Source organism: Hoplias malabaricus, chromosome 1 (genome assembly GCF_029633855.1).
Source record: "Hoplias malabaricus isolate fHopMal1 chromosome 1, fHopMal1.hap1, whole genome shotgun sequence".
NCBI lineage: Eukaryota > Metazoa > Chordata > Actinopteri > Characiformes > Erythrinidae > Hoplias > Hoplias malabaricus.
The window spans coordinates 69,989,118-70,013,366 of record NC_089800.1 but is presented as its reverse complement, the minus strand read 5'-3'; the positions used below and the strand labels follow the sequence as shown (position 1 = coordinate 70,013,366).

At 37.0% G+C, this 24,249-nt stretch overlaps 1 protein-coding gene across 1 annotated transcript in view; it reads right to left on the bottom strand.

Annotated features, from left to right (window-relative positions):
- atp6v1ba (ATPase, H+ transporting, lysosomal, V1 subunit B, member a) overlaps positions 1 to 13,993 on the bottom strand; it is a 40,757-nt gene extending 26,764 nt beyond the window's left edge. Inside the window, exon 1 of the mRNA XM_066672286.1 lies at positions 13,701 to 13,993. Within this exon, the coding sequence (XP_066528383.1) occupies positions 13,701 to 13,809 (109 nt within the window). The 5' untranslated portion in view covers positions 13,810 to 13,993. The remainder of the gene's footprint in view (positions 1 to 13,700) is intronic.
- Positions 13,994 to 24,249: the final 10,256 nt, after the last annotated feature.

Here is a 24,249-nt window from a genome sequence, read left to right as displayed (position 1 = left end):
AATCCGGCGCTAGGAGCTGTTTTGGTAGCCTGACCTCGCGCCCTGAAGGACACCTTGGTGTGAAATACTAAAAGGGCCCATTCAAGTGGCAGAGAAATGAGGAACAGAGCATTCCAACACATTCCCAATTCCTGCTCTCAAAAAGAGAGATGGGACTCTGAGGAGTGAGTGAAACAGAGAGAGACAGACACACACACAGACAGAGAGAGAGAGAGAGAGAGAGAGAGAGAGAGAGAGAATGTGTTTGGAGGGGGGCCTTTGTGGGTTAACCTTTTTTTTTTTCCTCCTCATTTTGAGTTTCTTCTTCCTAGGTGCATCGCAAAAAGCCCCAAATTAACTACACAAAAGCAGTGGTAACAGTGATGGTGCGCTCACATTCATAGTCTTCTCTTCAGGATCTTCTTTCCTTTCTTTCCATGCTTTTACATGAACACAGTGTTTCTATATAGATGCTGTGTAAACACAGCGCTAATTGCTCTCAGTTCGACATCGGAAGGGTACCAAACAAGCAGACCTACATAAAGCAACCCAACCCGTGACACCTGCTACAATGTTTCTTTGTATATAAGTATAAGCACAATTGAGAGTTCTTAGTTAAAGAAACGGGTGGGAGGATGTTAACAGAATACCCCAATGTTTCAGTAGAAGGTTGAGGAGGACGTGCATCGATGCAAGTTGGACAGAATCCCTGATAGAAAATCGCATTCTTTCTTTAAATCATGAAAAGCATGAACAACAGACAAGATCGATTATCAGACTCCAGCTTGTCCTCTCACTTTCACCATCCTTGCAATGTTTTCTGTTTGTTGTTTTTTTTTTTTTATTATTGTTTTGTCTTGCAAAAGATAGTGAATGTAGGAGAATAAAACTGTATTGATGGTAAAAATGGATCATTAAGAAGAAGAAAGAAGTCGTCACTGGAAAAAAAATGACTTGTATTAAATATTTGCACTGTTATGTTTTTTATACAACAATTATTTAGCTATTTATCCATTACAAAGCATGCTTGGTTATAAACTTAAGTTATAAAGCCTTCTACTCATTCATTTCTGTACAAATTTTTACTTCATATGTTTTTCTCCTTTAATTCGTTCATGAAAAAAGATGAATGAGTGAAGCAGTAAAAGGATGAGCAATAATGGTGATAGTACTGCACTCAATTAAAACCCTCTTTCATGACTGTGTTTATAGGATGAGCGATTAAAGGCAGAAGAGAAAACATTTTCCACTATAATACCAAGAATGTTACATTTTTTTATTAGTTAATTCATTTTATAAGAACCCTGGGTCAGAGGGCCTGGGTGCTGAGTGAAACTTTGAGAGGAAAGATAGCAAAACAATAAGATCTATAAACAGTTGTGTAACAATACTCTGCTCAAGATTCAATCTGCTTAACCATGCTGAGTGAAATTCTCATATTTTAAATTACATTTCTAAATTCTGTTCCCTATATGTATAGTTCATGACTAAGATGGAATTTTCCAAGATGCACATTGTCATATTTTGCATACCTCTTCAACATATTTCACTACATTTAAAAAAATTATAATAATAATCTATCACGTTGTTCTGCAAACAGGACTAATTTTGACACACAGTTTGTCAGTTCCTAAAATACTACTTATGTACTGACCAACTTCTGGAACTGCAGAGAAGCTTCTTGGAACATTCAATGTATGCAAACTTATGTTTGTGTGACAATGTTCTTCTCTTTTTGGATGCTGTTGGTCAAAAACACAAAGCTAAACCTCCAAGGTCAGTGGGGTGACCCAAGAGCAAAACACTAACAAAAATCAGTTCAAACACAACTAAGCAAAAGTAGAATTTTTTAATCATTAATAGTTAAGTAATAAGAAAATGTATTGATTTAAAATACTCAAAGAACATCTCCATCACTACTCTAAAAAAAAGTACAAGTACATGAGCAAATTTAATCGGTTACCACAGATCTCCAATTGTAATGTAGTGAAATATGAAAATTGAACTCAGTATAGTGTGAGGTGTGCAATGTCTAGGACTGAACACTTCTATTTAAATGAACCAGACAATTTTGTGTGCAAAGATAAAAGTTGGCCGGCCCTCACACATCAATCAGAACTACTGACATAATGGCTTTTACCAATGTCAGCCCAAAAGCATTAGCTCAGATACCTGCGATATTCCACAAAGTGAAGAAAAGGTGTATAATGAAGACGGACTTTTACATCTCCTTGTTAAAAAAAAAAATTAAAAAAAAAAAAAGAGAAGGGGGGAAAAAAGAAAAAAAAAAAAAGAAAAATCACACTCCAATGTGTCTGCAATAAGGCAAAGGCCTAGTTATCATGGATTGTGGCCGACTAAAGGAAACGTGTACAGAATGAACATCCAAGGAAGTGCGTTTAATGAATTAGCAGGCTATTCTTCTTCTGATGTCTAGCTTCAGCCTCACTATGCAGAATCCAAGTAAGGGCTTTTTCAAAAGGCACAAAAATGGCCTTTCGACTAAACGCACATTAACATGTTTCTGCAAAAATAATCAATTATTGTTATTATTATTTTTACCCTGGTTTCATAATTGCACCAGCTTTCGTGTTAAGAGACGTAATTGTGCCTCGATTCAATCGTATTTAGAAGCTGCTAACGTTATGTGTGAAAATGGCAAAATGACATGCAATAAAAAGAGAAATGGCGGATGAGAAAAGGACGGACCTGTGAAAGCCTGTGAATCGAAACTGACGGGGGACTATGATGGCATTCATTCGGGCTCCAGCACTAACAGACAGAAACCAATTATGATATGGATGGCAGTATGGGGAAATCTGAATTTTTGATATGAGAATATATTTTGGTTGGGGGGGGGCCTGACTATAAATCTCTTAGGCCAAAACGGTTTGCCTGAAACCCTCCAAATCAAACCATCAAGTTAAAAAAATGACAACGTATTAGCTTAGTTTCTCTTCACTGTTGACATGGACCTGAGGTGATGGCCAAGGTTTGCCAGAAAATTATACAATTCTAAAATAATTTTCAAACACAAAAACCACCATAAAACCAAAAAGAAGTCGGGAAAAGTAAACAAACAAACAAACAAACAAACAAACAAACAAAAATCAATCCTAGACCCAGCACACCAGCCTTTTATAAATGGTAGCTGTTCATCGGTCCTAACAAAGCCCTCAAGAATGATAACACCCTATCAAAGAGGAATGCTTTTTACCCCACAGGTAGCAGCTACGACGGCAGAGTGAGGACACCCCACACACTCATGCTGATTGGACTGTGTGTAATCAGAGGACACTCTGTGTGTGTGTTGTTGAGATGTGTTGGTGGTTATGCTGGAGTGAAGGGTTGTCAGCGATGCTAAAGTAACTTTTTAAACCCCTCGTCCTCTCTTTGGAATAGGAGCCACCGCAAAGTGGCACAGTTACAATGGACTGAAACAACTGTAATGTTCCCTGCAATCTGTGCCTTATTTGGAGGGACACTGCCTGGCAACAGATCGATAAACAGGACCTTCTTTTCAGTGGGACGTTTGCAAATGCAAGCCTTCATTTCTCTTCTTTTTAAAGGCTAAGCACTGCATAATATGAAAGTGCAAAATATCAATTACATCAAATACAGTATAAGCTGAATTACTAAATTAGGATTAACCACTGTTACACTCAGAAAAAATTATGTACAGGTACATTATTCTCACTAAAACTACAACTCTGGTGTTAAAGTCCAACCATGTTCCCTAAAGATACATTACATTGTCTCATCCAGAAGGACAGGGGTCAAAAGCAAAATGTTTATACACCAGTCAGAGTTTCCAAATCCAATCTAGCTTAACTATAAAGGGTTGAACTGCGTTCTAATTAGCACTGACAAATTCGAAATCCTAGCCTTAACAGTGATTACGGCATTGTTCATTGTTTTCCATCAGTGACTATGCACAGGAACTTGTGCAATTTTAGGTAAGAACAATAGGTGGGTCTTTCACTTTGCTTTAATACATCAATTTTATACAGAAATAAAGATTTTTGTCATTCAAGCTTATATCTCGTTGATGGCTAAATTAAAAATTAAGAAGTTTAGCACCAACTAATTGACCTCCTTGAAGATTCCATATAAAGATAACGTCATTGGAATGGTATCAGTATCAGATTATCACCAGCCGATACTTTGTTTCATACTTTAGGCTACTATTTGATGCTGCATTATTAAAACCCTTAATACCATTTTTAATTCCATTTCAGAGAAATGAAGAATGTGAAATCAAGAAACTTCTGGCTATACAGAATATATTTAAACAATTCTTTAATTTTGTTCTCTGGTAGTTCCGATCAGATTAGTGGACAAATGTACTCTGGTGATCCAAGTGAAAAGTTTTGGGTATGGAAGTGTAGTTCCTTTATACATCTTACCACATGTAAAATGCAACACAAATTTGTGTCTCTCTATTATGCTAATGCTGGTAAGAATCACTTCAGTTTCTATTATTTTCTAATTAAATCAACATAAACAGTGAGAAAACTGGATATTCCCCAAATTCGTATGTTGGAGCATACATTGTTTACTGTTTGCTGGGTTTGATATTTTTCCTAAAGGTGGGACATTGTGATATAGTCATAGTTCAATATAAATGTCAACATTTAGATTCAGCTTAAGCCAAAAGACCACACCTTTGGACAGACCTGCTTTGAAAGTTTAGACTAGCATCACTTAACATTCTGTTCTTTTAGATAATATTGAATATCAGCACTGAAATACTGGTCAAAACTGTCCGTTTACTGTTTTGTCAGACAATCCCAGATGTTTGGAACCCAACTGGTCATCTGCGAAATCAAAATGGCATATTTTGTCGAATATACAGTGCTTTATTTGATGCATAAACATTGTACATAAAGATGCAGAGTGATAAAATTCTTGTTCCCTTACTGATGTGTATATTGACGTATTTGCATTTAAAATATGTCATAAGATAATAATGCAGATTGTTATGACACATCCAGTGTGAACACTAGACAACGACTACATCCATGAGTGATTTTCCTATTCTGTTAGCTTAAACAAACAAATTCTACATTTCTTCGGGGTGTCAACAACTTTGCATAAGGTGCTTACAGCTACAAGGACCTTGAACGCAGGAACAGAAAATGCATGTTCACGTCATGGAGCTTTGTGCTCAGGATAATGGGCACGTTTTTTTCCCCTTCTTCCTCCTCGCCCCTCAGTCTAAGTGGTACATAATTTAGAGACTTGGATACTATTTTTGAAAGTCAACTATTCTATACTCTTCTTTCAAATCATTTCATTTTCTTTGATGGCAAGACAAAGTCAAACGCCCACCGGGGGCTTTCTCTTTCACTGTCACGACAATTGATTAATTACAAGCGGACAAAGGGATTAGAAACAGGAAACTGTAGGCAAAATAAAGCAGGCTGTGACATCTGAAAGATTTGTTTATAACCGTGTCATTATGGGTAATTGTTTCTTCACAGAAATACCATTACCGCGCTGAATGTCTTTTCATTTCATTTAAACGTCTATTCAGAGATAAAACAAAGAGCGGAGACAGTCTGGGTTAATTGCCTTTGTTGCAAATGACATGATTAAGATAAAAAAAGGCCCCAGCTATCAAAAGCTAGATGAGTATTGTGCTTGCTTTATTTGTTTGTCGCTTTCACAGTCACAGGCGGCTGACTTAGCACGAGTGCGTGAACAGATCAGCTCATCACACCAGCAAAAGATTCGGCACGAGGAACCTGAAGAGAATGGCAGGCACAAATAAATGTCGGAAACAAGGATGAAGCCCTACGACAACATGTAATTACGTCCTAATTCTGGACATTTGGGGACGGTCTAAGGAGATGGTTTACTAATGTTTAACGCCTTATATTGACTATCTGTAATAAGGCCAACTAGCTCACGATACAGTACTCATCACGATACATGCATCGCAACATATATATCATCATCAGACATCACAATCGGACTGCAAAATCTGAGCCGATCATATCTTCAAGGCCAATCTCTAGCAGACCTGAAGCCCATCTCTACTGTAGCCCTCATGTTCAACTATGGCTTTTAAAGCGATACAATCAGCACCTATGACAGACTACAAGGGAATTCAAAGTAACAAAGAAGCAGATCAGTCTAAAGCTCTTGCTGCCCTCAAGAGCCTTTACTGTAAGTACAAAACAATAACTGCATGAACAAAAGTGAGAGAGGCTGCAATAACAGTGGGACTGAACCTTTGACTGTGTATGTGATAGGACATAGAGCATCATGTACACTCATAGGTTTGCTCTCTACTATGCTGGTATTGAAAACTGTCTTCATGAACATTCATGAGGAAAAAATAAATAAAAAAATGATATGAAACTGAAAAGCCAAAACAGAAAGTGAAATAACGCTGGGCTGTCCACTCAGAGGTATAACAAAATAACAGTGTCATAAGTAAATAAGATTAATCCTGATTAACTAAAATAAACAAAATTTGAAATTACTCATATTCTAGATCTCTCCCCAATTTCAGGGCATAGGGGCTTCGGGAGAAATATTCAGCAAATATTTGTATTTTTGTTGGGGGACTGGTGATTTTAAAAATCTGCATCAGATGCTTGCTATAAAGTCCCAATTTCCAGCACATCAGTGAGGGACCAGTAAGGGAACAGTCCCAATGGGGGTGGTTTAATTCAGAAAAGTTGAGAAAATTAAATGTGGCGTTTTAGGCTCATTGGTACAAGGACTTGTATGATATGTTCACAAAATCTGCCTGTCGTAGCAGTGACGTTACCAAATTTGGGCTGCTGCCCGATTTGCGAATGCACAGAACATCATGCCTGTGTACACTTTGCTGATAGCTCTGATACTTTATTAAATTACTCTTTGAGCGTAATTGTAAAGACATGCAGCCCATCTTTTTGCGTTGCTTTGTTTAAACAGAAGATTACCTCAATACATCTACACAATTTTTTTCAGCGGTAAAACACTTTGTGGGTTATTTAAAATGGTAAAGAACAGTGAGGAAAGACTAAGCAATGTCTATGGGTATTTAAAGTTACTCACTTTTGAAGATGAAACTTCTCTCTGCTCTGGAAAACAGTCTGTGTGCTGCTATAAGCTACATGTGCGAAGATCTGCGCATGCGCAGTCCTGGCAGGTTGCACAAATCGGATAGCCACAGGCAAATCTTATTGAAATAAATAATTTTGAATTCACGGACATAAACCCAGTATGACAGGAGACATACGTAATTTACACTCCTTAATTTTGTGTCTATGAAAATACAGGAAAGAAAAGCATTGATGAAGCTGGTTTATCCACTGATACACGTGTAACAAAATAATTGTGTTTATATGGAAATAGGACAAATGATTAATCATGATTAACTAGACTGAACACAATTATTTTAACTGTTTAAAGTCCTCATATACTAGGGCTGTCCTGAATATCATTTTCAGAGCTTTGGCAGGAATGTTCTGCATATATTTGAATTCATATGTGAAGAACATTCAGAAAATCTGTGACTGATGCCTGCTTTAAAATGCCAATTTTTCAGCGCCACAGCACACAGCTATTGAGCGATTCAGCATGTCTGAGATTTCAGGAAGGGCACAACCTGTACTTGGGGTAACCAGAGAGTCATGGAGATGGTTTAACTTTAATTAAGCTGACAAAATGACTCATGGCATTGCAATGATTTCTGGTAAGTAGGGTGTTTTAGGTTCATACACAATTTTAAAGACTTTTATGATGACAAGCCTGAATACAGGTGGAGTGGTTGCTTTGTGGAAGCAGAGCTGTGGACTGCTTTAGAGCTTTTATCGATTGATTTTTATTTTATTAATAAATTATATAAATAAAACTGTTTAAAAAAAATGAATACCTACCAAACAAACTGAATATTCAGGTCCAGCCCTATCATATACACTCAAACATGCAAATCATAAATGATAATTATATAATTATTCATCTTATCAGCACACTTCTGTCCTTTATCATCATCCCACTGGATTTAAAAACTTAAATCGCTTGAACTTCAAAATTTAAATCTAATCAGATGCATACAGCTAAGAGGACCAGTGATCAATTCAAAGATTCAACGACAGATTCGTTTGTATATACAAAACCCTTCTTTTTTAAAAAACAAAACAAAACCCAGAAGTCAATCAGGCCTGAGGTAGCGATTTTGGTTTCTCAGGTGCAGGTGGGGAACCTGGGGGCATGTTTACATGTCCATCATTTATCACTGCCAACAATCATAGGCTGCTATCGGCATGCACTCAGCCTTCACTCTCTGATGATGAAGTAAATGGGCTGCTATCCAGCCATGCCTACATTAGGGGGGCTATTTGAGCTCTTCTTAAGAGGGGTGTGAGATTGGAGGGGGGGGGGTTGAGTTGTGTGTGTGTGTGTGTGTGGGGGGGGGGGTTGTGGTGGTCAGGCTGGTGTCTCTCGCTTACTCTCTCCTTCTACCTCTCTGTTTTGGCTTTCAGATTCAATTCTTCCATTAAGTCATTTCTTCCTACTTTGCTAAGAGGCTTTTAGCCCGAGCTTTCCTGTGACACACTCGAGAGACAGAGGGGAAAAAAAATAATAAAAACCATACGCTTACCAGGCCATCTCAGGGAAAGCATGTTTGGGGTGTAAATTAATGAGGTAGACAGTGAATAACAGCAATAATACACAAGGAGGAGAAAAGAGCCAGCAACACAGAAGAACGTGAGGTAATTCTTCAGCAGGCTCTTCATTAAAAGGGTAAACAAAATTAACAAATCAAGTGCCGCAATATCACAGGACGCAAATTACGCCATCAAAAGAGGTGCAGGCGCAACAAGAGGTCTCCACTTCCACTCAGGTGTTAGGATTAGTGGCCTGTTCCTCTATTACAAGGGACAAAAACTCACACAGAGCACATGAATAAAAAAATGGCTGTCTTTGGACGGCCCTTTACAATTGAATTCAAATCATACTAAAAATATTACACTCTCCTGAAGAATGTTTGGCAAGACAAGAAATAACATCTCTGCTCTCCATCTCAGTCAGAGATTCGATCCCTAACCTAAGCAGGTACGATACAATTCTGGGTCAATCCATGAGTCATTGGGCAAGACTCCAAATGCTATAGCCGTGAAACCTTGTGGAATTAACGCGAACAAGGCTTACCTTTAACCAAAATCAAATTGGTAAATATTAGATGTGCAAATAAGTTCTAAACATTTTTTGTGCAACTCACAAATCAAATCTTGCTCTTGTTTCATTTTATGATATCTGTTTCATTGTATTAAAAATGACAACTGTCGCTTATATAAAAAAATAAATAAATAAAGTTTTAAAATAAGTTTGAAAAAGGGAAGCACAAAGAATTTTTGTCACCGCATTCATTATAAGGAAAAGGCCCTGCAAAAGCATGTGCATCGATTTGTTCTGTCCTTGTGGATAATACTGTATCCAAAAGTACTTGTGAGTTTAGGCTTAGATGATTTAAACACAGTGATTTTGATATTAGAACTAGTGTACATAGTGTATTAATACTTTTTGTTGTATCAAATCACAAATATCACCTTTAAAAAGCATACATCAATAACCAAAAAATGACAAAAGAGCAGGGAGAATGTTTGAATTACAATTATATGTTACATCAAAACGCTTTAAAACTCATTTGCACAATTAATAGAATGGTATACATTATCAGAACTTGGAGACACCAATGAAGCAGGTAGGTAGGACTGGTTCTTGGTTTCTGTAAATTGTTGAGGATCAGGTATTGGTGTCAGTGCTTCCCTAGTAGTGTTGAATTTCTACTGAGTTATACATGTCAGTGTCACTAACCTGTTGAGAGATATTCAAAAATGCATCCAAGAATATTCAACAAAGAGTAGATTTACGGTCAAAAACCAACCACTGATAAAGGACAGAGAAGATGGCAACCAAACCTGTTCATCGACAGATGAGTGTCTGTCTTTATTTACAATAATCAAGGCAGAGTGATATGCACATCTTACTTTAAATTTCAGCGAAAATCCACAATTTCACAATATCTTTAAAAAAAATTCCAGTACACTGTCTTTGTGTGAAGTGTTTTGTTCCTCATGAGCAGCTCATTGCAAATCAATGTGCTTTCCAGAAGAAGAAAAAAAAAAAAAAAAAAAAAAGAATTTGTCCAAAAGGTTGGTCTACAGAGTCACATGTCCTGTGTGTGGAATCAGCTGACCTGCACTTCTCTGAGCGCACACTGCTCTTTCACATCCCTGTGCTGAGTCAGCTGCTTGATAAACACTTTCCAGACAGCCTAGAGGCAAAAATGTGACTTAAAGAAGCAAAGAACAACAGAAACTGTTAAAGCAGCTGGCAGCTCTGAGCTTTCGCCTTGACCAAACCATGTTGGCGATATTTGTAAACAGAAATGCAGAGTTGTAGACTGGTGATGTTTAGAAAAGGTAAACTTTATACACTCTCAAAAAAAAAAAAAGTATGGTCACTAAATGTACAGTGTAAATGTACCTTTAAAAGATACATCAGTAGTGTTACAGTCCAGTTGTGTTCCCTAAAGGTACATTGCATTCTCTTCTCCAGAAGAAGTGGGGAGGGGTATTTATAATATTTCCTTATAGAACAGTGCAAACTAAAAGAACATAATATAAGTCCTGGAGATTAAATGGGGCATATTCATTCATTCATTAAGTCTGAACCTGCATATCCTATTCAGGATCACGATGGGACCGGAGCTTACCCAGAATCACTGAGCGCAAGGTGGGAACAACCCCTGGAGGTGGTGCCAATCCTTCGCAGGGCGATACACACACTCACATTTACTCACACCTATGGACACATTTTGAGTAGCCAATCCACTTACCATCCTGTGTTTTTGGACTGTGGGAGGAACCCAAAGCATGCAGAAGAAACCCATGTGGACACAGAGAGAACACGAGGCGTAAACATATTTACATTTACAATCATAACCATATAAGGTACAATTATTTTCCCTAACTAAAGATATGAATATGTTCTCAAGGGCACCACCACAGTGACAGCAAAACATACTACTACCATGACCAGTTTTTCTGACCGTGTAGCTGGCCAACTACAGTAGTATTATTTAATGTTGCACCAATACCGGCACTTAAACATAGTATCAGTATCAGCTACAGAGAGCACAGATTTCATGTGTGTTGGTAGTGACCCATTACTGAATATTCCCTACATGTAATACAAAGGGCACTTTTCTGTATACACCCCATGAAGCAGATAGATGCGCACCGCTAGAATTAAAGTTGGGGCAGATTATACAGACTGGGTATTTCACATTACATGACTGCTTTTGTTGATTTTTTCTGTTTTTGTCGATGGAGACTGGATACATTTCACACATGTTACACCACTGGGGATACCAGAGTACATGACTCCAAACTCCCCAACCAAACACACAACTCGCATTTCCTAGGAGAGACAGATAAATACGGATGTACGACTGGCTGAGGTCATTGTTTGTGCTACTATTTGTGTAGATTCACACAAAAAAAACACCAAATAACTTGGAGTAGAATAGAACATAGTTGCAGCTACATTCCACCTTAAATGGTTCAGAAAGAGCAGGAGAGCTGTCACAGTGTTGTGTCATTTAAGGTGGAATGGAAAATTAGAATACAGTCGGAATAAAGGTTGTAACAGCATTTTATTTGGCTCACTATGTTATCCTACAGGAAATACTCATTATTTGGGGACATGCACATCAAATACTATGTAATATATTGTAGTTTTTCATAGTTTTACCGTTTAATTCGTCCTCCACTGTAGTGCTCCACTGCACATGCCTGTATTTACTTTCTGTGCTCTATTCTCATTGGCCGTTGAAGGGACTTGTTCAGCCTAGAGTTGGTGGAGAGTTAATACTACGCAACTATATCCAAAGTTGGGTCGAAAGGAGAAAAAAAAAAAGCAAATGTTTGACATGCTGCGACTGGTCTGAAACGCAATTTCGAGGCCAAAATATTTAAAATCGGGCTAAGTTTATGTAGTGTAACTTTAGCATACCAAAGAACACTGACTTCATTCAAGCAACCACAAAGAAGCACGCTAACACAGGTCAGCAGCAGTCCTTAGAAAGTGCATGTCACGGTCGTGACAAATATCCTCATGACAGTGTAAAAAGCTGTTCAGTCAGTATAGACTGTCTTTCTACTTGTACTTGTACCTACATTGTGGAAATATTTGTTTAAAATAATAATAAAAAAAAGTGTATTTCATAAACTAAATATTGTTCATTCAAGCTTATTATTACGCTTCATTAGCGATACAGAACACTGCTTTAACCAAATAAAATCTGTAAGTATACCAATATAAATATCTGGATATATAGGCACCTTTCTAGTAGTTAAGATTGATAGAGTTGGTAAACTTGAAACCCGTCAAAAGTGTCCTGTGTGCAGCATCCAGTGACTACTGATAAATTACTAGAGGATGATCAACACAGTAGCAACAGATGAGATACAGTCTCTATCTGACCAAGGTTGAATCCCAAACCTATCAAATCCTGTTGTAGTGCTCTACAAAACTGTGCATTATATGGATATGAAAATTAAAAACTATATGGCCTACAAGATCATTATATCCTACACAAAGATATTTTAAACAATGCCCTGATTAATGTGACAAATGTACCACAATGAGTGAGGAGAATAAAGTGAGATAGACCCAGCATCTCAAACTTTAATAGGCTGATCATTCCTATTTAAATATAAACTCAAAGGAAGAGAAGCAGCAGCTTGGTTCTCCTCCTGCATGAGCTGGCTTAATCACGTGATGATGTCACATGGTAAAGGAACATCATCATCATCATCACAACACCATCTGCACACTGTGTCCTTGGATGCAGGCTCATGCTGAGTTGTCTTAGCATTGCCATACATTTAAATATGCTTTGACAGAAACGCCTTATTAATTTTCCCAAAAATACCTTCAGTATTTGATATGAATTAATTTGGATATGAAACTCTCCAGGAAACTGACTCATTAATCTAATCATTACATAAACATCAGTGTTTTAAAATATCAACCAAATAAAAACCTTCAGAACAGCCTCATACTATTCCTTAACATACACACATATAATTAAAAAGATTTATCTAACAACAATTATTAACTTGCCCTCTATTAATATCATATATTAATCTTTTAATATATTTATCTACTTTTTATATATTGAAAAATTGGCTATATTAATAATATATAATAATATATAATAAATAATAATATATTTTTATTTCATTGACAAACATTTTTCTCATCGAGAAGTCAGTTAGCTTGTTTAGCTAACCTTATATTGTAGAGTTAATGTACATGGACCAAGATAAACAACGTAAAGAGAGGAGAAAAACAAACACTCAGAAAAAACCCATGCTATTAAGGTATTATTTTACAGAAACCAACGAAAACAAACTGACAATAAGCAAAACGTTTAGCTGCTTAACTTCAGCTTTAACGAGGCTGACGTTATAAGCCGTTCCACCTTAAATGTCTCAGGCTAACTGCTGCACCATTTAAGGTGGTACGGGGAATTCGAATAACGTTAGAGCGCACTGTAAGCAATGTATAAGGTAAATAGAAGCTACACAGAAAATAGTTAGGCAACACTATAATGTATAATACCGTATTTCCATTAACAATGGTAGCTATAAATGTCTGATATTTAGCTAGCATTCATCTGCTCTCAGGTCCATTCTGAAGCTACTCACTGAGTCTAGGCTGAGAAATGTAGTTTCTTTTCACGGCTTCACAGTGCTGCCGTGCCGCAGCTTCAGGTCCATTCAGATCCACAGGTCTGTTCTGGAAAATCGTTGCCATCTTCGGTCAGGTATACAGTCAATCTCCGGCGAAGAGTGAAGTTTATTCGGCTACAGCTTCTCTCTAACGCCGTTTAGTCATATGACCAAGGCCCACTCCCAAATCTTTTTTTATTCCCTGTATAGTGCACTACGTAGGTCACGTACAAATTCACAGAATACTGTACTGTATGTCTCACTTCTGTTCGGCCATACGCTGGATTGACTTCCTTTTTTACATTAAGTGAGCATTAGAGTCTAAAAGCCATATTTTAATGACCACCGGAGTGCACTATTTAGGGGGTAGGGGCCAATCGAGAAAGAGACGCAGGCCCACGGGAGCGCGGACGTTAAGACGTCAAGCTGCGTGCGTGCCCCTAATGCTGATGTTGTCTGTACTCTACGGTGAATTAAATCTCCGGCGCACTTAAGTGTTTGTAACTCTTAAAAAATCTATAATGTAAACGCTGCAAGAAATAAACGTTTTCAATAATAGCTTAAATGAGTAACAGTTTATTCGTTAGTTTTGTTTTAATTTTCTGGCGCAGGATTTTCAAAATTCACAATGTTATTAAATAGCATCCATGTTATTAGAATTAGTATAGCAATTAAAAATTAAAATAAAAAAAAATACCAAATAGAAAATGAGAGAATGACTTGTAAATTGTAAGAAGAATTTAAATTTTGACTAAAATAAAATAAAATAAAATGTACACTCTTTTTAAAGAAACAAATTGTGGCCACGATAAGAATGAAAACGTCAAATGTTTTGTGGACAAACCTTGTAATTTGTGAATTCAACAATGTTAAAGGTGCACTATTTAGATTCTTCAGAGTGCTTGTCTGCGTTATTGTAGTTCACCTACATGGCCACTCGACGTCCCACATCACATCCTTGAGTGACCTCCAGCAGCCAAGCAGCTAATCCATGTTTTAACAATCACATAAACAATCACACTTGCATTAATAAAATAACCAAATGAAATACTTTTTTAGTTTTTCCATTCAATGGTAATAGTCAGAAAATGAAATAAATTTAACTAGTGCACATTTAAGGTGCAGCCACCTTGAAAACTGTGGGGCTCTCTGGAGTATGTGATGTAAGACTTCAGAGGTATGAACAATTCAGTAAATATTTTCACATTACACCACTCTCAGGTTCACTTTGTTTACATCTGAACAATAATAACAAGCAGAAACTAGGTTTAATATGCTTTTTGGCATTTTACAGTAAATTTTATTATTTATCCGTGTGTGTATGTGTAAATGTTAAACAGAATTCAATCCACAAAATGGACGCTAACGCTGTTATTAGCTATGCAAACTCGTTTTTGCAGCATTAGCCTGATAGCAAAGTGCTGAAAGTAAATAAGCAAAGCAAACTTCAGATACCAACCATGACTTTGCTGAAGGAAAATGGTGTCTGTTTTTCCCTCACTTAATCGAGAAGGAGACAGAGAAACATAGCTATCCCTCCCTCTACTCTTCCACATCAAGAGCGAACAGTTTTAAAACTACTCCAAAGTGCTTGGGATAGAACAGCGCCAAAGAGCAACAAAAAGATCTCAAAAAGGTGACATTTCAACCCCATTCGCCGAGCTTCAAGAGCCCATCTCAGCCATGATGCCGGTGGGCAGCTAACACTCAAAGCCAATTTACTGCCTGTGGAGAGATATTGGCTGTTTTTAGGAGCCGTCCATTTCGAGCAGTTTCATTTGAATTGTGTTGTAATTTTTTTTAAGTTCAATAACAAGCCTCATCTCATTCCCAGGCTTTACAAAATATAACTGGGAGTATTGTTCAGGTACTGAGATATCATTTTGATTACTGCATTTTTAACAAGGTAAGAAAAAACTAACACCATTCGGTGAACCCCTTGAGTGTGTGTGAAAGTCAGATCAGTTTTTTTTTTGTTCTTTTTTTCTGTTTTGCTATTTATTAGCATTTTTTAGCATTTTAGCAAGCTAGCTTAGTGTGTCTTGGTCTACAGTGATGTTATTCAAAATCAGGAATCGGAGCCAAAGACACTGTTAGAGGAAAATGAAAATTGAAGAGACATTTATAAGGACAATCACGTAGCAATACCCCAGCAATAAATTGTACACTCTAGTACCCACCATTAAGACCACAAATATCAGCTAGCAAGCCCCCTAAGAGTCATATCCAATACCATAACAATCACATTGTATCACCCTAGGATACCATAGCGCAACCAGTTAGGAATACCTTAGCAACTACTTGAAATATTGTAGTAACCACTGTCCATACAGAAGCACTTTGTATTTCTGTGATTACAGAGTGTAGTCTTTCACAATGATCGTTAATATTCAGGACACCCAGAAGACTCCAACATAGCAGGTATGCTATGTTTGGTAGAGTAGATCATTCTCAGTGTTGCAGTGACACTGACATGGTGATGGTGTTAGTGGGTTTTATGTGAAACTATCAAATGCGGCCATGGTCCAGGAGTTTTTAAACAGTGTCCATACTGTTAGACAAACCTACCTCATTGGTCCACACAACTAAAAGCTAACACACCACAACTATGTCCGTGTCACTGCAGCGCTAGAAATGATCCACCACCCAAATCATACCTGCTCTGTGGTGGTCCTTACCCTTGAAGAGTAGGGTTAAATAATTAAACAAATATAGTTTGTGTATAAAGAAAAAGAATGACGCATTGAGCTTGAGTCACAACTCACATGTGCATGCACGAACTAATGTACTGAATTCACACACACACTATACACTTGTACACACAAAGTATTGGACTCAAACAGACACACATAGACATCTGCATGTACACTCACCAACCCCCATAATATGCACTTATACACACAAATTCAACAAACTGGACATGCACACAAATACCACATTCTACACTTAAATGGAAAACTCATCATATTGTACCACACACACACACACACACACACACACACACACACACACACACTGACCATACTTTACTCTCACACTCACAGACTTCCACAATAAGCAGGCTTATGCACAAACTAAGTTTGTATACAGAGAGAGAGAGAGAGAGAGAGACAGAGAGAGAGAGAGAGAGAGAGAGAGAGAGAGCAGTGTGGAATGTTTGTGTGGGGACAGCACTAGACTTTGGAGTGGATGAGTGTATGTGTGTGTGTGTGTGTGTGTGTGTGTGTGTGTGTGTGTGTGTGTGTGTGTGTGTGTGGACTCCCAGAGAGACTCTCCACAGTCGATTCACACCTACAAAAAATAACAGATTAATACCAGTGAAGAGAGGAAACCACACGGGAGCAGAAACCTTGCTTAAAATACATCAGAGAGAGAGAGAGAGATAGAGAGAGAGAGAGAGAGAGAGAGAGAGAGAGAGAGAGAGAGAGAGAGAGAGAGAGAGAGAGAGAGAGAGAGAGATACTAATGAAGATTGAAAAATAGTGAGAGAAACAGAATAAATACTGAAACTGGAAAGGAGGACAAGAATGAGAGAAAGAAAAAAGATACAAGGGAGAGTGAGAGAGAGGGAGGGGAAAAGGAGAGAGAGGTGTGTATTTGTTGTTGTGTGGCCTTGCTCTTTCAGACAAGGAAATGAATTCAAACCCTTTGGCTAATGACGCGATGTAGCTTTTTCACAGATCGCTACAATAAAGGTATTCAGTATCTGCGTTGCAATCTGGCATTCACATATATACGATTATTATATAATCATTAATATTTGTATTTACACACTCACATGGTTTATATTATATAGTAATATTTTAATTCCAGTCCTATTTCCCCATTTCTGTTCTGTTTTTTTGTGCGACATGTTTCCAATATATTATGGAACATTTTAAATGGTTATTTGTGCTTTCCTTAATTACACTATATGGACAAAGGTTTGTAGACACATAATTAGGGTATTCAATTGGTTTAATGTGGGCATCTTATGAACACAGACATTCTACTACTGCTACTACTATTACACACACACACACAGCTTGTGTAATCTACATAGAAAACCATGAAATATATATATATATATATATATAAGAAATCCCCTTGAGCAGCTGTGCATGAGGTTAAGTTTATTGCTCATAAGTTGCCCTGTACTGGCCCCGCAGACATAATGGTAATTCTCCTTAGAAGAAAAAGAATGAGACAAGATGGAGACATGAGACACAACAGAGACAAAGGAGGCAAATCTGAGTACAGTTAGTGATTTAGTGAGGTCTCTACTGAAACTCAAGAGGAGACACCTGTGAGATTGCTGAGGTCTTTATTTCAAGTCTCCTTTGTTCTCTATCCATGTTCTACAATCTGGGTTGTGTTGAAGTGGTGTGTGTGGTTAAGAACTGACCATCCTTACTAATATTTTTGTGGTTGAATGCAGTCAGATTATTAGAGGAATGTACTATTGTTCAGGGAGGGTTTTAGACACGTGAATGTCGATGTGAGTGTATTAAGGTGTCTGTTAATGCCGCTGCATGTGTGCCTGAATTTCCACTTGTTCTCTAATCCCTTGATTGTTTAATTGGATGATTTCGTAGAGGTTCGAGGAAATGCCACAAACATCTCTCTCTCTCTCTCTCTCCCTCTCTCTCTCTCTCTCTCACACACACACACACACACACACACACTCTTTCTCCTCTGTCCACCATACACATGTACAGCATGAAAGGAGCACAAAGAGGACAAAACAGCCACAGGATGCTGTTCTTCCTCCTCCTCCTCACAGGCCTGTGATCATGTGACCCAGGAAACGTGTTGGTGGTCTCACACACACTCTTACACACCCCACCCCAAAACCCCTGTTAACTCCCTCCAGCATCTAACTCCCCCCCAACAGACACACACAAACTCCACCGCCCACCCCCCCTCCCCACTCCCCAAAAGCCCAATCCTGCTTGACCTTCAGCCTAATTGGTCCACACAGGGGGGGTGAGGAGTATGTGTGAGTGAGAGAGAGTGAGTGTGAAGGGGGACTGGGGGTCTGCAGTTGTTTATTTATTTATTTATATGCCGTTTTAATTTACTAAGAAGATTCACAAGCCTCAATGACAGGCCGGGACAGGTTGGGTCCCACACAGACATCCACACAGAGATAAAGAGACAAAGACCCTTAGGCCGGGTGAACACAGACCCTGGTTTTTATAACTTGTTAGGACTTGAGGTCATACGTATGGCCCTTACCATCACTCTCTAAGATTCTATTAAATTTACATGTTTTATGAATAAGGTTCTGCATCGTTTATAACAAATGTTGTGCTTAATGTGTTGAAAATGTTATGATGGATAAATCCACTGCTCCACCGGCCAATCCTCGAGTGCTTTATATCGCTCCTCCCAATGATTGGGCATGTTGCATATAACATTTTCTGTTTCCCAACATCTAAGTACTCCCAAACATGCATCAATATTAATGTCTGTAGCTTCAGCTTCTTGTTCTTCACCATGTTCTTTCAGACTCAGTGTTGAGCAGGGTTTATCAGATCTGAAGAAAGATTGGAGTTCATTTTCTCCTGTCTCTAAAAAATGAAGTGAAACGTTTTAAGAACTACATGTATTTGGGATAGTTTGCATGGTTGTTATGAGTCTCATGTTCCCTGCATATGTATCACCCACAAAAATATCTCCTGAAATAAATACTTTGGACTCAATGGCATTTTTTATTGGACTGTTTAAAAAATGTCCAATATGTTTATAAGTGCTAACACCTATATGTAGTAATTATATTGTAGAAAAACATGTGTTATTTCAAACTCATCATGAATGGACCAATAGAAATGCTCCAAAATGACTTGGAAGAAAATCGTTTTTACATTGACTTCCACTGAAAATTAAGAAGTTTTTATAAGTTATATATATATAATTATTTTCTGGATTTAACACCTTTGGCCTCTGTGTAATTGCATTTGTACAGTTTCAGGACTCTGAAATCACTGTTACTGTAGAAACAACATCTATCCACACCATTTACTGACTGTCACTTTACTCAGTCAGTCAGTAACACACTGTAAAGCTCTGAGCTGATGTTTAAGGTGGTGTTCTTCACAAGAAAGCGCTGCACACTGAAACTAACGGCCTTGTGCATTCGGACACCACTGGCCTCTAAAGCCGATAACAACCTTCAGACTCTTCTTCTTCCTCGTCTGGTGAATACAGACATTCACACAACTCCCCGTCAGAGAAAGAGACAATTTCTTTCTCTCTCTCTCTCTCTCTCTCCTCTCCACTCGGGCAGCATCTTCCCTGCCTCTGCTTTTCACTCAAAAAAATGCAATTGTATCACAAAGTGACCATGTTCATCTTTGTCACAAGGACAGTCTATTCTTCCCTGCCTCCTTATGTCCCTCTCCCTCCCTTTCTCTCTCTCTCTCGCACCGTTTTTGGAAGAAGCTCTCCTGCCTGAAAAGTGAAACACATCAGAATAAAAAGGGGTTAAGGACAAGTGTTTGAAAAGAACAAAATAAGGAATCCCAAGAACATTTTCCTTGATTCATTTTTTTGGATATGCAAATTGTAATAAATTCGTAACTCCAAAATTGTAACTTTGAAAGAGAAGGAAAAAACCTTCTTAACTTTCAATGGATGTCAGTGTAAAAAAGATTTTATTCTGAGTCATTTTGAAGCACTTCTATTGGTCCGTTCAACATAAAATTTTGTTAAAGACAGCTGCTGTTTTCAAATTATGTAGTAAACTAAAAATCGACAAAAATGGAGATACATGATATTGTTTTGGACTGCAATGATAAAAAAAAAAAAAAAAAAAACAACAAAAAAGAAATTTTACTCCATCTATCTAATTAATACTATTGCTCCTACTGCTGTTAATATCAACTTTGCTTCTATAATACATTAATACTTTTATAAATTTAATAATGTTTCTACTGTGTATACATGTATGTATGTATTTATATGTGTGTGTGTGTGTGTGCCAATTCTAATGTGGTAAATTTGGTCAGAAATCCCTCTAATCCTGTAGATACTGGATACAATCCCATGAATTTGGCCAAACCTTCACTTCTGAGTCTGATCTAATCACTATAATTAAAGTCAAGATCAGACACAAAATCAGCCAACCCACTGCTCCCCTGTCAAAACATCAGAACCAAATAACAAGGTCAGAACCTGACCCGACAAGTCCACAGATATTATTTCAAGAATCTGTTACTATTTTCTTCTCCCCCTGAAGCCAACATACTGTGCTAAAAATTAAACAAAATATTACACAAAAAATAAAAAACATTCTATAGGCTACATTTTTTGTTTGTTTGGTTAAACCCATTAAATTTAAAATGTGAAGAAGTGTGGTCTCTTTTGTGGACACCTTATTTTCATTTATGACCAGCTCACAAAATGCTATTTCACAGCAGTTGAGCTCATTATTATTGTAAAATGCAGAAAAAATGAAATAAGTAAATAAATAAATATACGTAAACCTTACAACAAGGGTCTTCTTCACCTGGGGGCTCTTTCACGGCCTTGTGCTCAAGGTACAATGCTAACAGAATGAATGGTAGGCAGATGGAAGTGTGTGTGTGTGTGTGTCTATGAGATCAGCCGTGTTGACTGGCCTTGCTCTTGTAAACACAAGAAAAACTGAACTTCAACAAAAATGGCATTGATACATTCACAAATAACCTGTTACCTTGCTTCACAGTTAAAAAACAATATGAATATAAAATAAAATACTATGCAACATAAAGGCTCATAAGCTTAATGCCAGCTAACAAGCCTCGGTGAATCACAAAAACCTTCATTATTTAAAGGCGTTTTAAAAGAGTCAGTGTACCCTTTTGTGGCAGGCGTCGGTAATTACCGCAAAATGAAACAGCTTCGTAAACCACAGCCAAGCAACATTTACCTTCCACCATCTCATCACAAAAAGCAGCCTTCCCTTCCTTTATCATCTGCACAAAAACCCAATCTATCGGAAAAAAAACTCAAGAAAATCTATCACTGGAACCTTTAGTAATGGGTCAAAATTCAGCCAAAAAGCCTGACCATGCTTTTGTGAGGAACAAAAATTAAAGATACAGTACTTAACCCTGTTTGTTCACAGACACCAATGATGCATGTGTACCAATAAATAAATAAATAAATAAATAACTTTTTTTTTTACTTTTGCCCTAATTAAATTTCTTGAAACCTTCTTAAATCTTCAGTGTGCCAAAAAGCAGTCTTGACTAATAATGAACACTATGTTAATTAAAACAAACCTTCATTGTTTCTCAGCTATACATTTTCCAGCTTGTTCCTACATATACTTACAACAGAAGAAGTTTAAAATCTCTGCACTAAAATATTGACTGAATATTAAACATTTTCTGCACATATCCACATAGACTTAGACAAAATGCCGTAAAATATTGCAAATAAAGTAAAACTCATATCCAGATTTTTTCATGATTTGAAAGTGGACCTCAAGTCTCAAAGTAGATAACTTGAGAAGATAGTTCTGATTTAATCAAATTTTACTTGCGGAATTTCAGAAATATGAATGAAACACAAAAATTACTTTTTTTTTATATTATTCAAACTGTAGAAGTTATTACTGAATACAAAATAACAAAAATTGTTATTGCCCAAACTTTTGAACTGGGTCGTATACTTTTTAGTTGCACATGACATGAACTTTTTAAAGCAGTCCTTATAAAATTAAGTAATTATATAAATATCAGTCTAATAAATAATGTTGATAAACAACATTAACATACACATATGAAAGTGAAATAAAAGAGGAGATTTTTTTTTTTTTTTTTTTTGCAATCATATAATATATATCCACACTCGTACCACAGGTCACAAAGTTCAACATGGTTCAAGAACAACGGTAGCAGGAAGTTTCCTCCCCTACATTCACCCTTTGCATTATTTGCAAATAGACTAATGATCTATTTATTACAGACGTGAAATAATTTACAATAAAATAACTTTTTTTTGTTACAATTCTCATTTTTTCCTATTATACTACAATAATTTCACCCCCAGAACAATGGCCTGTTTTGTTTGGACATTCATTTTCCAGTTTCCATCCCTCCGTTTTCACATTAGGTTCAGAATCTCTTCGTTTGTGTTTGAGTTGTGGACCTCTCAGGGGGCAAACAAAAAATTGAGAAAAATCATACAATATTGGAATATTGTTTGTTTGTGTATGATTTCCTTTGCTTTCAGCAAAACAAGTCCAGAAAAGCCAGGCCAATCTTACAGGATCTCCAGAATGCAACAGAATGCACAGGGACTTCTCGTCGTGAGGAGGGGGTTTAACACTCATCTAAGAGGGGGGGGGGGGGGGGGAAGAAAAAACACACACTGAACAAAACATGGAAACTCAGGACTACAGCTCCAGTACCATCGAGAAAAAACACGCAGAAAGAGCAAAGACTGCATATTCAAAGACATTAACACAGATCGAGACAGTCTCCGAAAAACCATAGAGCAGAAAAACAAAAACAGGGAACAAAAACAAACAAACAAACCCCCCACTAAACTATTTAGAAACGACAGTGAACACAGGACGACCGACCACCCTGGACAGGTTTTCCCGCAGAAAACAACCCCAAAATAAACAAAACAAAAGAAATACTACTTGTTGTCTTATATTGCGACCTCAGAAAACCCTGACGTAAATTATATGTCCATACAGTTACCATGAGAACGGCCTTTATACCTTATAACCCTTACAAAGGTTTTAGTTTATTAAAAATACTTGACCCAAACAACAATAAAATGCTTTCGAGCAGATACAGCTATAAATGCTGGGCAGTTATAATAATAATTAATAATAATAATGCCCAGGACACTTTTACTGCTATTGATCTTCCCATTGACTGACTTCACTGATTAAAAACAAAATCCTCTTTTTAACCCTCTTTTCTTAAATGGCAGGCTGAAAACTACACTATCATTCAAAAGTTTGGAATCACTTGTCTTATTAATAACTGCCATTAATTACTTAATAACATGTTTTACACTACTAGAGTAAGCTGGAAATATTACAATATCAATACCAAAAATTATCTTAAGAATTTAGTTTTTTAAATAATTGTATATTTTTAAACTATTATTTTCATGAACATCAGCATGTTATTAAACAACAATTAATGTAAAGTTCTCTTTTACAGTGATATTTAAAAACTGTTAAAACCTTTCAGAAACTTGAACATAAATATTAATTTTTGAAATTATTATTAATAAATGTTCTACAGATTTAGAATACATGTTGGACACTATGGACAGAGCTTGCACTTTTGTACTAATTTCTCATTGTTTCTAATCAGTTTAAAGTTCTAAAATTGTGGATTAGCAGAATTAAAATGGAATTGTTATATATAGTTTTAATATTGTCAAAAAAATCATTCCAAACTTTTGAATAGTGGTTTTCTATATACTACCGAGGAACTTCTATGGGTTACTCAGGATGAATTACTCACGAAATACAAAGATTCAGTACGTTAATGACGCAAATGCATACATTCTGAAGTTAAGATACCCATAGA